The 12728-nt window shown below is 43.0% G+C and overlaps 1 protein-coding gene across 2 annotated transcripts in view; it reads left to right on the forward strand.

Annotated features, from left to right (window-relative positions):
- ptpn4a (protein tyrosine phosphatase non-receptor type 4a) overlaps positions 1–12728 on the forward strand; it is a 53388-nt gene that overhangs the window by 29495 nt on the left and 11165 nt on the right. Inside the window, exons 8-15 of one of the 2 annotated variants that reach the window (XM_031858280.1) lie at positions 2036–2156; positions 2723–2810; positions 3701–3789; positions 7446–7515; positions 8068–8240; positions 9072–9140; positions 9245–9379; positions 9513–9677. In XM_031858280.1, the coding sequence (XP_031714140.1) occupies positions 2036–2156; positions 2723–2810; positions 3701–3789; positions 7446–7515; positions 8068–8240; positions 9072–9140; positions 9245–9379; positions 9513–9677 (910 nt within the window). The remainder of the gene's footprint in view (positions 1–2035; positions 2157–2722; positions 2811–3700; positions 3790–7445; positions 7516–8067; positions 8241–9071; positions 9141–9244; positions 9380–9512; positions 9678–12728) is intronic. The other variant, XM_031858281.1, reaches the window with a different exon arrangement.

The following is a 12728-nucleotide window of genomic DNA, read 5'->3' on the forward strand; positions in this document are numbered from 1 at the left end:
TTTTTTTTTTCCCCCCCCCCCCCCCCCCCCCCCCCTCTCTCTCTCTCCACTCCCCTCTGCTCTCTCTCTCTCTCCACTCCCCTCTGCTCTCTCTCTCTCTCTCCCTCTTTCTGTCCTCCACCCCCTCTGGCATATTTCGTGGGGAATCTGCACTGCTGCAGTATATAGGCCAGAGAAGAGATTTGGCCCAGACTATCACCACCGTCATGACACCGCTGCTTTTAACCCACGCAGACGCACACACACACACACGCACGCTCTGTTGCTAGGTCCATGTTGTCACTCTGCTCGGTGCCAGCCCAGATTGTGAAGATAAATGTTTGCTTTGGGGGGGGAGGGGGGAATAAAACGGCTTGAAGCAGCTGCTATGCTGCTAATTCAGTTTGCTCGGCCCGAGTGCCGGCACAGATCGTTCTAAATCCCACGTTTAAGCTTGCATTCTGTACGATATTGTTGCATCACCACACGTTTACATTAAAAGCAGGGTTTCATTGAGTTGCCTAGTGTTGCTTTTGTATTGTATTCATATTGACAGTGGTGGATATTGGATACAATCAGGTTTTCTGTCACACATGTGGACTAAATTACCCACAATGCATGTTAATCCATCATCACAAATGATGAGTTGAATGTCTCGTTTGTGCCTCGTTGGTCAATAGCATCATTATAGGGGAGCGTGAGCTAGTATGGATTTCACATCAATGGATGAATATATAAAGAGAGATCAGGTTGTCGGCCAGCCTTTGAGCTTCACGTGTGTGAACGTCGGACCCTTGTTACAGTAATAACTGCAGCATAAAGTAAAACCAACGTTGGCCTACCGTTCTGAAACGTGAGCTATTGACTGTACATACATTTCTCCCTGGAGCCGTGTGCACATCAATAAGCGGGTGAGCTTGAATTGATTGGTTGGTCAATATGTTTAAGCTACCGGCTAGTAGGTTAGTCCAGGGATTACTTGAGTAAATTGATGCTTTTGAGCTCTAACCACGAGCTAGTGAGCTCCTTCTCTCTGAGCGCTCTGAAAGCTTTTAGAGATCTAAGAATCATTCCACTCTTCATCTTTCTGCCTGTTCTAACAATCACGTCTTTCTTCATCTTTGAGTGAAAGCAGCTGTGTTTTTGATGCTGCTGTCTTTTGTTATTTTGAGCCACATGTAATTACCTCTGGCCATCTGCTTTATGAAATGCATTCATCAGGAAAGACAAAGATCTATACTTGCCATTTAGTTTTCGACATGTTCTTTAAGATGGTATTATGTACTCGCACAGTCTCACCATGTCTTTGGCCTGCGTTGAGGATATCATGTATCGGATCAGCTCGGTATATGTTCACACATTGAGGACTGGTCTGTTAGTATGATGGTATAAAAGGGTTGCATTGCCTGTTGGCTCCGTTGAAAATCTGCAAGGACAAAGAAAGACGTGTGTACAACAGCACGCTCAGAAAGAATGTGAATGCATAATACATACTCTCTTAATACAAGAGGTTTGTCGGTGGCTGTGCGAATCTTGTAGATGAGGTGTGAAAAGACCATTGTGAGTGTGGTTGTTCCTTTGCTTTCCTGTGTGAACAGATGTTAATGAAGTAAATAAGATGGTGGAAAGATTGAAAAGTGTGCGATAAACCACAATCACGGTCAGTTAACGAGTGTCAATTTAAATGAAAGGTTTGGTGTTAGTTGTTTTAATAATCAGCTAAAGCATACAAATGTTCATATCTGGAAGATGTTTATCAATGAAGATGATCAAGGTTTTCTTTAATAGGCCATATTTGCAATAAAAATATATTTTTGCACATCTGCCACAAGTAAGCTTTCAGATAATGGACAGAGAATGCTACATGTGTTTGTGTAAAACTGTTTGGCTCTTCCAGTATATGTTTTTTAACTACATGTTGCAGTGTAGTGTCCTACCTGTGCACATCATATGCAGACCTCTCTATCGTCCTGGTTGTCGTCTCGTTAGCTGTGTGGTTCCTCCTTTTTCTGCGAGCGACGCCGCGTTGACATTAACTGGATCTCTCCCTCTGCAGCTGAGCTGGGGGACTACAGCGAGACGGAGCATACGGCGGGCTATCTGTCGGAATTCTGCTTCCTGCCCAACCCTCCGCAAGACTTCCACAAAGAGGTCGCCAAACACCACCAGCAGCACAGGTATGCACGAGCGCATCGGTGATCCCACACACATTCAAATGCATGTAAAGACTCACAGGAACTGACGCATTCAGCCGTGCACGTGGCAGGAAAATCACTCAAAAATGAATTGGATTCCAGGCCTTGAAGAGATTACTCTTATGTCCAGATAAGGGCTGCACAATATATCTTTTTCTTTTTTATCGCGATGTCAACGACTGCTTTATTGCACTCAGGGATTTTTTTGAGTTAGTTGAAAGAGTATCAGTAGAAAACTACACTGTTTTGTACTCGGTTGAATGTTCAATAAACTGTTGTATGATAGTGTATATTGTGTTGCAGTAAACTATATATATGCCACAGTTTATCTGACCTTTTCCCTGCTGTTACTTTCATGTCTCTGATCGGCCATTTCTTTTGTTCCTTTTTGTGCCCTTCTCGTCCTCTCTTCTTCATATGCCTCTCTACCACACACACTCTCTTTCTTCTTCCCGCCCTGTCATCATCACTCCCTTTGCTCCGACACACAACCTCCCGTCCCCATCTGTCTTTGTACCTGTACCTGTCCCTTCCTCTCTCGCTCTCAGTGGTCTATCTCCTGCCCAGTCAGAGTTTAATTATCTGAACACAGCACGCTCGCTGGAGCTCTACGGGATAGAGCTGCACTATGCAAGGGTAAGTAAGGTGTTATTCTTCTTTACACTCAAGTCTGTTTTTGGTGAGTTGCTGTGTGTACGTTTTGAGTCTCTTGTGTTGCCGTATGGTCTCGTGCCTCATAGTTTTTTTTCCCTCAGCAAAAAGCCGACGCGACCCGTTAGACGTGTCCGTGCGTCTGTGATCTCACGCTGGCCTTTTTCTTTCCTTCTTCTCCCTAACAGTACAAGATAACTTAATCCCTAACCCTCATACAACCGGTGGTATCAGAATTTATATCAAAAGAATCCCAATCTGCTCCCCACTGTCACAACACGGTTGATTCAAAGCTGTGTTCGGTCCCTCAGCGGCCGAGGAGGATGGAGAACCGGTTGGAGGAGCTGCAGTGTGTACAGTTGATGTTGATGCCCACACCCTGCGGAAATGCCACACATTGGCATTCAGCTCTCACTGAAGTGGCAACAGATGGTAGCAGTGCAGCCAAGTCACCATTTAGATTTCTTTCATAGGAAGTATTTCTGTGTGGAAAAAAATCACATGAATCTCAATTATTACCGATAATCTACTAGCAGCACAAGACAAACGTGTGTCAGCACTCTGTCATCATCAGTATCACATTGCGCATACAGGATTACATTTCTTAATTAGATAATCAATTTGGACTGAAGTCTATCGGACTCTGACCTGAACTCTGTTCTTGTCCCGCACAGATTGGGATTTCTGTCCGTGTGTGTTTTTCCTCAGTGTCTCATTAACCTCTACTCTTAGTTTGAGTCAGCTGCTCCTTGTTTTGTAGCAGTGAGGAAGCCTCTCTTTTAATATATCGTACTCCTGTTGTGTCTCTGTTTGGCTCCGCTTCATTACAAACACACACACGCTCCTTCACACACACACTGTTCTCCTCTCTTCAGGACCAGAGCAACACAGAGATTCTTCTCGGAGTGATGTCCGCCGGCATTGTGATTTACAAGAACAGGGTACGGATGAACTATTTCCCATGGTGAGTGACAAACACACACACACACACACACGTCTCTAATGATGAGGCAGAAGTTGTGGGTGGTTTTGGTGAGAACTTGAGGCCCACTGATGATGGTCTCAGATTTGAACCAGTCCGGTTTTAGAAAGTTGGCTCGCATCCATGATTAACCTTCAGCGAGGCAGTTTTGGAGGGAGTTTTAGTGGTGATGGATTTAGTGGATATGTAATCATTGGTAATCATGAATCTCTGAGGGGAATCCGGTAGACGATGAATAGGAGGAAAACCAAGTACTGAACCCTGTGGGACGCCCTGGAACTCCGGGGCCGTGGGAGAGTTGTTAATGCTCAATCAGATTTTTAACACAACTTCCACCAGTAGTTTGTGTTCTGTGTGTCGGTTTGAGGGCAAAAACACATCCCAAAAGAGATGAAACATAAAGCGTACATGCAACTCGAGCATGTAAGTGCGAGACATGAAAGAATCTCGACAGCTTCAGTTACACCTGCTGGAAGCCTACGAGCAGGGCAGCTGGAGACCAACGGTTTCAGTGAAGCTGAAACCTGGCAGCTTTTAGATGTGAATGAGCAGAACTGTGGATGAAAAACAGAAGACAACCAAAAAGCTTTCTCCATTGATATTTTCAGTCACTATTAGCAGCTCCACTGTAACAGTTGAATCTTTGCTGCCTTGCTTTTCGGTGGACTAAAACAGCGCGTTTCTGTCATTTCCAAAAGCCAGATTACCCCTGAGCCGGGGAATCAAACTGTGGATGTTCTCGTCTCAAACGTCTGCCAGCGTCACTTGAACCGCCTCCAGGAAGCCTTTTTGCTGAGAAATGTGCTGCGTAATGTTTTGGTAACCTCACACATGGTGATTATTGACATGGCATGTAAACGTTTAAGCCTCAGTTGATCTTTGCTGGAATTATGCAGATGATTCCAGCAGATATTTCTAGGGGGGGGGGGGGGTGAGTTGAACTAGGTTTCCTGGAAATATTATCGGCATCAAATCCGCTCACACTTTTTTTTTTTTTTTTTTTTTTTTTTTTACCCTCTCTGTTTAATTCACTTGCTCTCATCGCTCTATGTCTCTTGCTCTCGTTCTCTCCAAAGCATCGATTCTTGGAAATCTCCCATCCTCTGCTGCTGCACTGTGGGAGGCTAAATGTTAATGGGTGCCGGGGGTGGGATAGTAACAACTCAAATCCCTGTAACTCCGGAAGATAATTCACTCGTGTGTAGGCTTAACACACACACACGCACACACACCCTGACCAAATGCACATAGCAGCTGGTGTGTGTGTGTGTGTATGTGAGTGTCTAATACAGTAAGATGTTTGTGATAAGATGAGTTAGAGTGTGTGTGCTTACGAAGGGTTTGCAGAACGAAGGGTTTTGTGTTACTGACATTGCGGGGAGCTGAAGTCATAATTCTGGGGACTCGCGTCCCATTTGCGGCCAAACCATGAAATTTTTAGGGTAAAGACTTTTTTTGGTTCGGGTTAGGATAAGTCTCTATGGAATCAGTGCAAAATCCTCCTAAGTGGAGGAGAGAAAACAGTGTGTGTGTGTGTGTGTGTGTGTGTTCATATCCTGTCAGCTGAGCTAAATTTAGAGACCAACAGCGGTGTCCACAACAGCTGTCCATGTGTGAGAAAGAGAGAGAGCGACACAATAGTCCACTGTGTCTCTCAAAACCTATGCTCACGGATTTCCTTTTCATGTTTTCGTTCTTCATCCTCACTTCAACAAAGGCTCACAATGTCCTACATCGGCTACAGTCCTGTCACATCTCCCGGTGTCTCTCCTCTCTACTTGTCTTTATTCCCCCATGCGAATAATAAATGTAACTGTACGATACAGTAAGGAAGGGTCAAGAGAAGGAGACATATTTTACCCCCCCCCTCTCCTATTTCTGTTCACAGCAGCCTGACAAATGAGCCACACTTCGATGGGGCATGACTCACACTCTGCCTAAGCATGTGTGTGTACGTGTGTTTGTCCATGCGAGAGAGTGTGTGAGTAAGTATGTAAAATATATTTAGCAGCGAGCGATGAGTCACAGCAGCAGCAACAGAGCTCTCGGGAGGGTTTATGTTACTCCGCTGCTGCTCGGCAGCAGACCTCGTACTGCGGCCGCGCGTGTGGTCTTCTGATTCCAATATTATTTCATACCGTTTCTGCCGCTTTAGATGCATGACTCGATATTATGCGGATCGGCGATCCTTGAACCGCTGGGAGAGGCTCCGGTGTGGTCACGCTCTCGCCCTCCAGCTATGGAAGGAGGAGCGGGTCGGAGGTTAAATGAACAGTTGGGACGTGAGTCATGGGTCGGCTTACTTGAAGAACAGGCGATTCATGGAGGAGTGTGCTTCTCAGTTCTATTTATTGGTTCCTGAACGTCAAGATTGGATTGCAGTACTTCCATCTACATTGCTAGTTATGAATGTTTTCATTGTTTAGAATATGGTGGAGTATGGCTAAGCTTCAACTTGTGCATGGTCAAATTAAAAGTTATTTTTACTTAAACCTCTCAAATACGACTGATATGAGAGAGTGAGAGTGGATCATTACAAAGTGATGCTGTGCATGCAAACATTGTTCGGACTCTTAATCTTGAATTCCAGTTTCTTTCTTCGTGTTTTGCTTATCGACGGCTGTTTCTGCATGTTTGAGATACAGTTGACCAATTAGAGCTCTGTAGGCGTGATGAGAGACATAAGGAACGTCAACGTTATCTTCCTGCATACCCAGCTAGCTACCGTGTTTACATCCATGAGAAAAAGTGAGAGGAAAACATCCTTAAAAATAGCGAGAGGTGAACGAGAATGATAGAACTGTACAGGATATTGTAAGTTAACTTCCAGAAATAGCAACCATTATATTCAGCCATAAAGAGTTTTAATATTTCACTCGCATCATAAAGCTTCAATGGATGATGCAATATCTACAACTTTAAGATTACTTAAAGGGGGAGAGAGGGATAATTAGATGTTGAGGAGGGAGAATCACGATGGCGAGACAAATGACTGTTCACATCAACCTGAAAGCTGCTGAGAAAATAAAGCTGTTCATTGTTTTGCTTTCAGTGCATTTGGTTTATTTTCTTACTCAAACAATATGACAAATAATCAGGCAAGAAACTTGCCTCTTCTTGTTAAATGATTGTATTCCACTAACACAATTCAATGAGGCTTTATATCTAAACAAACCGTGTTAATGATTCTATTTGTTCAAACACCATTGAATATTATCACAATAGCTGGCCATGGCCATCAGGAGGAGCACCTTTCAGCAAACAATGAAATTAAAAAGCAGTGATCATAGTGTAAAACATTAAGTATGACATTTAATCGCACAACTTTCCTTTTCCACAATATTAGGAGATGCTACTGTATTTTTATTTGGCTGTTGGCATGACCAAAAGACATTTTTTTTAATCTACATTACATTAAAACAAAAGTATTACACATTTGAGAACGCATGTTTTTCAAAAAATCGAAGCTGTTTAAGATTGTTACCTTGTTTTGTATTGGGGCATGTCCACTAATGATACTTACCAAAGCACAATGACTGACTTTTATCAAAAGTGTAAACATTTAACATCAGTGTCCCAATACAGCTGATCGGCTCATTAACTGTAGAGACACCAACTTTGTCTTTTTCTGCTTCCAGGTTGAAAATAGTGAAAATCTCCTTCAAGTGCAAACAATTTTTCATCCAGCTGAGAAGAGAGGCGGTAGGTGTAAGTACACACACACACACACACACTCTTCTTAACCACCACCTCCTTCCCACATTTGTGATGTTTGAACAGATTACCCTGTGTGTGTGTGTGTGTGTGTGTGTGTGTTTTTTTTACATACTGAATGTTAAATGTGTGTATATACTGTACAGATTAACCCCCTGCTGTCTGTGACCTCGTTGACTCTGCTCTCATCCCCCGCTGTGTCCTGCATCCCTTGTTTGACACGTGGATCTTTTCTCATTCATAATATAACAAACAACTACACAGACAACTGACCTGTGTACAGTTGAAATGTTAGCTAAAAGTAATGTACAAACAGTTTAAATGTTAGCTAACAGTAACAGATAAACAGCTAAACGGTGAACTAAAATAAATGGAAAAACAGTTAAATGGTTAGCCACACGCTGCATAATGTATCTTTATTTGCATTATGCCCACTGTTGGACTCGGATAAACTGAATTCTGGTCACCCACTGTCACTTCACATGCTGAATGCCAAAGTCTTACTCAAAGGCCCGCTAACCATTCTCTCTACCTCCCCGCACACAGACTGAGACCCGGGAAACGCTGCTGGGTTTCAACATGGTGAACTACCGGGCCTGTAAAAACCTGTGGAAGGCCTGCGTGGAGCACCACACCTTCTTCAGGCTGGATCGGCCCATCCCACCACAGAAGAACTTCTTCGCTCACTACTTCACCCTGGGCTCCAAGTTCAGATACTGGTCAGAACAAGATGACACACACACACACACACACACACACACATATGTATCCACAGAACAAGACAGTGAATTTCCAAACAGCCTCACCCTGACAGCCATACTTTGAGAGATTGACATGTACACACACACATACATGGACCAGACTTGTGGATGCTTTGTCTACATTTCACTGTCTGACTCTCAGTAAACATCAACAGAAGTACATGTTTGTTTGGAGGTTGATGCAGTTGTTTCCCTTTCAGAGGCTGAAACACTGGAAGGCCAGTGCCTCTCATGCTATCTTCCCCCAGAAAACCACAACTTAATTATTCATGGCGTCCATGTGCACCTCTCTAACAAACTACTTCACATCGGTGATGTTCTATACATTTTGGGGAATTTTACGTTGGAAAGGGGAAATAATAAAATCACTTTTACAAACATTTTACTATATTGTGCCTTGTGACAACTTAGTAGTTTTCTATGAAATGAGGGTGAGTTGTGAACGGAGAGTTTGAGGTCTTGTGATGCATTATTGAGCAGCAGTGATACAACCCCAGCAGGCTTTGCTCTGAAGTTTGGCTTGACAGTGTGTCTGTGTTTTTGCTCTTTGGATATTGACCGACTGTCCAACATGATACGCCTTTCAATTGAGATTTTGCTTTAACATGTTATTAACAGTGTATAATACGATGAAATATCCATATTGAAGCTGGCCGACTACACTCAACTGTTAATGCTGGTGTTATTTTGACTGGTTTTTAAGATTCAATTTTAAGCCAAATACGGCAAAGTTAAAGTTGAATTATTCAAGTCCACTGACAGTTGTTCTTGTTGTTTGTGTGTCTCTAGCGGGCGGACAGAGGTGCAGTCTGTGCAGTATGGAAAGGAGAAAGGCATCAAGGACAGGATATTTGCCAGGTAATACACATCTTTCTTGATTAGTTCAATGAACTACTTGGACTTGTTTCATTATTATTGTTTTTATTTTGGACACAACCAAATAAATGCCTCGGTCCGCGCAGATCACCCAGCAAGCCGTTGGCCAGGAAGCTGGTGGGCGGAACTGACTGGGAGTCGGTCAGCAGGAACAGCCTATCAGATGAGAGACTGGAGACCCAGAGCCTGCCCACTCGCTCGCCACCTGGGACGCCCAATCAGTGAGTCCCAGATTCAGGCTTCACGTTAGAGAAATATAAACGTTATAATTTTTGGTCGGCGCAAAAAAAAGGTTTTGAGGCCGTGTTCTCAGCCCTTTAACGCTGTGTGTCTTTGCATCCGTTTGTCCGTCAGGAACTCGCTGTTTGTACAAGAGGGCACACGACTCCGCCCTTCGTCCGTCGGCCACCTGGTCGATCATGTGATCCACGCTTCACCCAGCCTGCCTGTCTTCTCCTCCTCCAATCACAGATCGGCGTCGTCCACGCAGGCCAACAGCATCAGCTTGGACTCCACACCGTAAGTCTCAACTGTCACTATACCGCTTTCTTTAAAGCTGTTTGTCTTTAGGTTAAAAAGAGAAAAACCAACCGTTGACTTTGTGGCAGGGAAATAAATTTAAATTAACTGTCGCATAAATAAAGCACAACCCCCCCCCCCCCTTTCATTTTGAAGTTTAATTTGACTCATCAGTGTTAGTGCCACTCTGTCTGACTGTACTGCTGAGTTGACAGGTTTTTAAATGTCTGTCTGTTCCTGTGGCTTCTCCAAACAGTTCACACCCTCTCCCAGTGTCACTTAGCTGGTCCCATCGAAAGAATGAACCCTTTGAAAACCAGCCTGTAAAATGTGTTTATAGCAGCTAGCAGGGCGGAGAGGTTAGACGGGGCTGAACTAGGAATTAATGTGTTTGTTTTCGGCATGCCTTTATTGTGCTCACACGTTATAAAATATTCCTTGAAGTTCCACATTTCTGTTTGCCTAAAAGCCTGTGAGTAAAAGTTAAGTGAGTTAGGAGTGACTTTTGTTTATATCTTCATTGAATATATCTTATTCAGTCCTTCCAAAAGAACGGCGGGATATCAGAAAAGGAAAGAAAACAAGTATATTCAGACACATGTTCTAGTAGAAACCCCAAAATACAAGTATGAACCTAAAAATGAGCACATTGTTAAATTGTCACGTTATTATGTCTGATTTTTTGCTATACTGAGCTGGAAATGAGCCACGAATGTAAGATGCACATAAGTGCTGCTGAGTGAGGCTGTAGGTACAGCAGGCTTTTCTCCGTTGCCACAGTAGGTGTGTGTGTGTGTGTGTGCGTGTGTGTGTGTGTGTGTGTGTGTGTGTGTGAGGTGAGAGAATATGGATGGAACATTTCTCAGCTGGAAATCAGAGTGGTTAAGTAACATTACAGCGGTAGTTCCGCTGCCTACAAAGCTAATAAACACACGCCGAGCTGTTGGCTCATCCCTCTGTCACAGAGCCAAGCGATGACGTAATCACCTGCTCGCTCCTCCTCACACAACACACGTTAGCCATGCATGCTATTGAATTGCCTTTGATTTGTCCATTGTGAAAGTCGTTCAAGTTTTCAATACCCACACCAGCTAGAAACATGATTCCTTGAATTTCTGTTAAACAATAAAGTTGACTTATCTTCGTCTGCCACCCGCAGAAGACACTAGGGAGTCATTTCTGCTGCAGAAGAGTCCTTGAGCAAATAATAAATAATAATCTTTCACTTTGAAGCAAAACTACTTGGATTTATATTTGACTGGTGAGACGTTTCAACATCTTGTGTCTTTCAGTTTGTTGACAGATGTGCTTGATATATCAGTTTGTGTATTCACGCTTTTATTGTCCATAACCGCATTCAGCCGGATGATGTTATGACTAGGATTAAACTGAGCTGTTTACGTGAGTCCTTGACTTTATAACTGTTTTCTAAATATAGGTCATTTGGACTATTGCAGGAAGAGGGAACTTGGTGAGCAGCTTCAGCATCAGAAGTTTCCAATCTCCCAATCTTCTTGCCTGAATAATTTTTCCAGTCTGTTGAGAAGATTAGTTTATCTGTTATTTGGGCTGTAAAAAACCCAAAGATGTGAAAATAAATCCTTTAGAGACTCAGATCTGAGGGTGAGCAGGACCTTCCTAATCAGACATTAGTATTGGGCTGCAAATATTTCTTTTGGTGAGAATCAGGCATCCCTCATCATTTACAATAACTGTATATTTTCAATCACGTTTTTCACGTCTGTCACTTCGCTCAGGCCCATAATCCAAATTTCCCAAATGTTCCTCCCAAGATTTTCCTCCAATAAAAGCTAAATTAGAATCTGGTTTCTGTCCCACAGGCCAGAGTTATGTCATCTCCACACATCAGCAATACTACAAAGCCATAACCCTCAGACACTCTCTCCATAATGTTCTGTTTTTAGTCAAAAGTATCTGTTTAGCTAAACCACGGCACATTACAGTGATGGTTTTCAAAATGCAGTGTTTGTTTTCTTCACAGCGTCGGGGAACAAAGAGGGACGATTATATCATATATTGTACCACAACATTGCAGCAACTGTTTAGTATGTCACGATAACTTACTCTGTATTCTATGATCAGACATGGCTTCAGAGAAACTCCTCTGAAAGTGTTTTCAAATGTATCTTTGGGTTTATTTTTAGGTTTTGAATGAAACTGCTTTACAGCAGCTTGTTTTACGACTTGGTCACTGTGCACATTCATGTCGGGCTGTCCTCTGTCCAGTGTTTATTTTAGCAGCTAGATTTAGTCTTCATCTTAATATTTACACAACAATGTCTCATTTTAGTCCTTTTTAGCCTTCATAGTTATAGTCTAATTTAAGTCGACAGCAACTTAACATGTTTTAGTCGACGAAAAGTCATTCAATTTTAATCAACTTTGAGTCATTACTGGTGACAAAATGTTTTCTCTAATTTTATCAGGTATTTTTTTTTTATCTACTCTTAGTCCTGTGTCAAATGTCTCTTTTTCAGTCATCAGTTTATATTATTATTATTATTACTTGTAAAATTTCAGTCAATCCAGTCTCGCCAAAACCAAATATTTTGTCATTTTAGTTTAACTTATTTTACATGAGGACATTTTTCATGAATGACATTAGCACAAGGAGGACAGTGACAGACGGAGGGCAGCTGCTGCAGCGTGTGGTGTGTTCGTGTGCGTTTTGAAAGCGACAGAGAGAGAGGAAGCGAAGGGTGACGGTGACGTACATGAAGAGATATTTTTGTGGAACATTTCAGATTCTGTCACCTTCAAAGCATTTGACAGAAGTAAAACTCAAAAGTAGGGCTCAGTTATGTCCGCTGTACAAAAGGGTTAAATATCCTTATCCCAGGGCCTTGGCTATGTGGTTGAAGATACTTTAGTATCCATTTCACCCGTCTGTGTCGTGTTGAGCAAAGTAATGCAGGAGGATGCTCCGGCCTGCTGTGTGCACTGCCCCCCCCCCCTCTGGGGGCCCGACCTGCTTTTTACCCCTAAAATCCGTGTGTGTGTGTGTGTGTGTGTGTGTGTGTGTGTGTGTGT

Source organism: Anarrhichthys ocellatus, unplaced genomic scaffold (assembly GCF_004355925.1).
Source record: "Anarrhichthys ocellatus isolate YVR2014 unplaced genomic scaffold, GSC_Weel_1.0 scaffold20, whole genome shotgun sequence".
Taxonomy (NCBI): Eukaryota; Metazoa; Chordata; class Actinopteri; order Perciformes; family Anarhichadidae; genus Anarrhichthys; species Anarrhichthys ocellatus.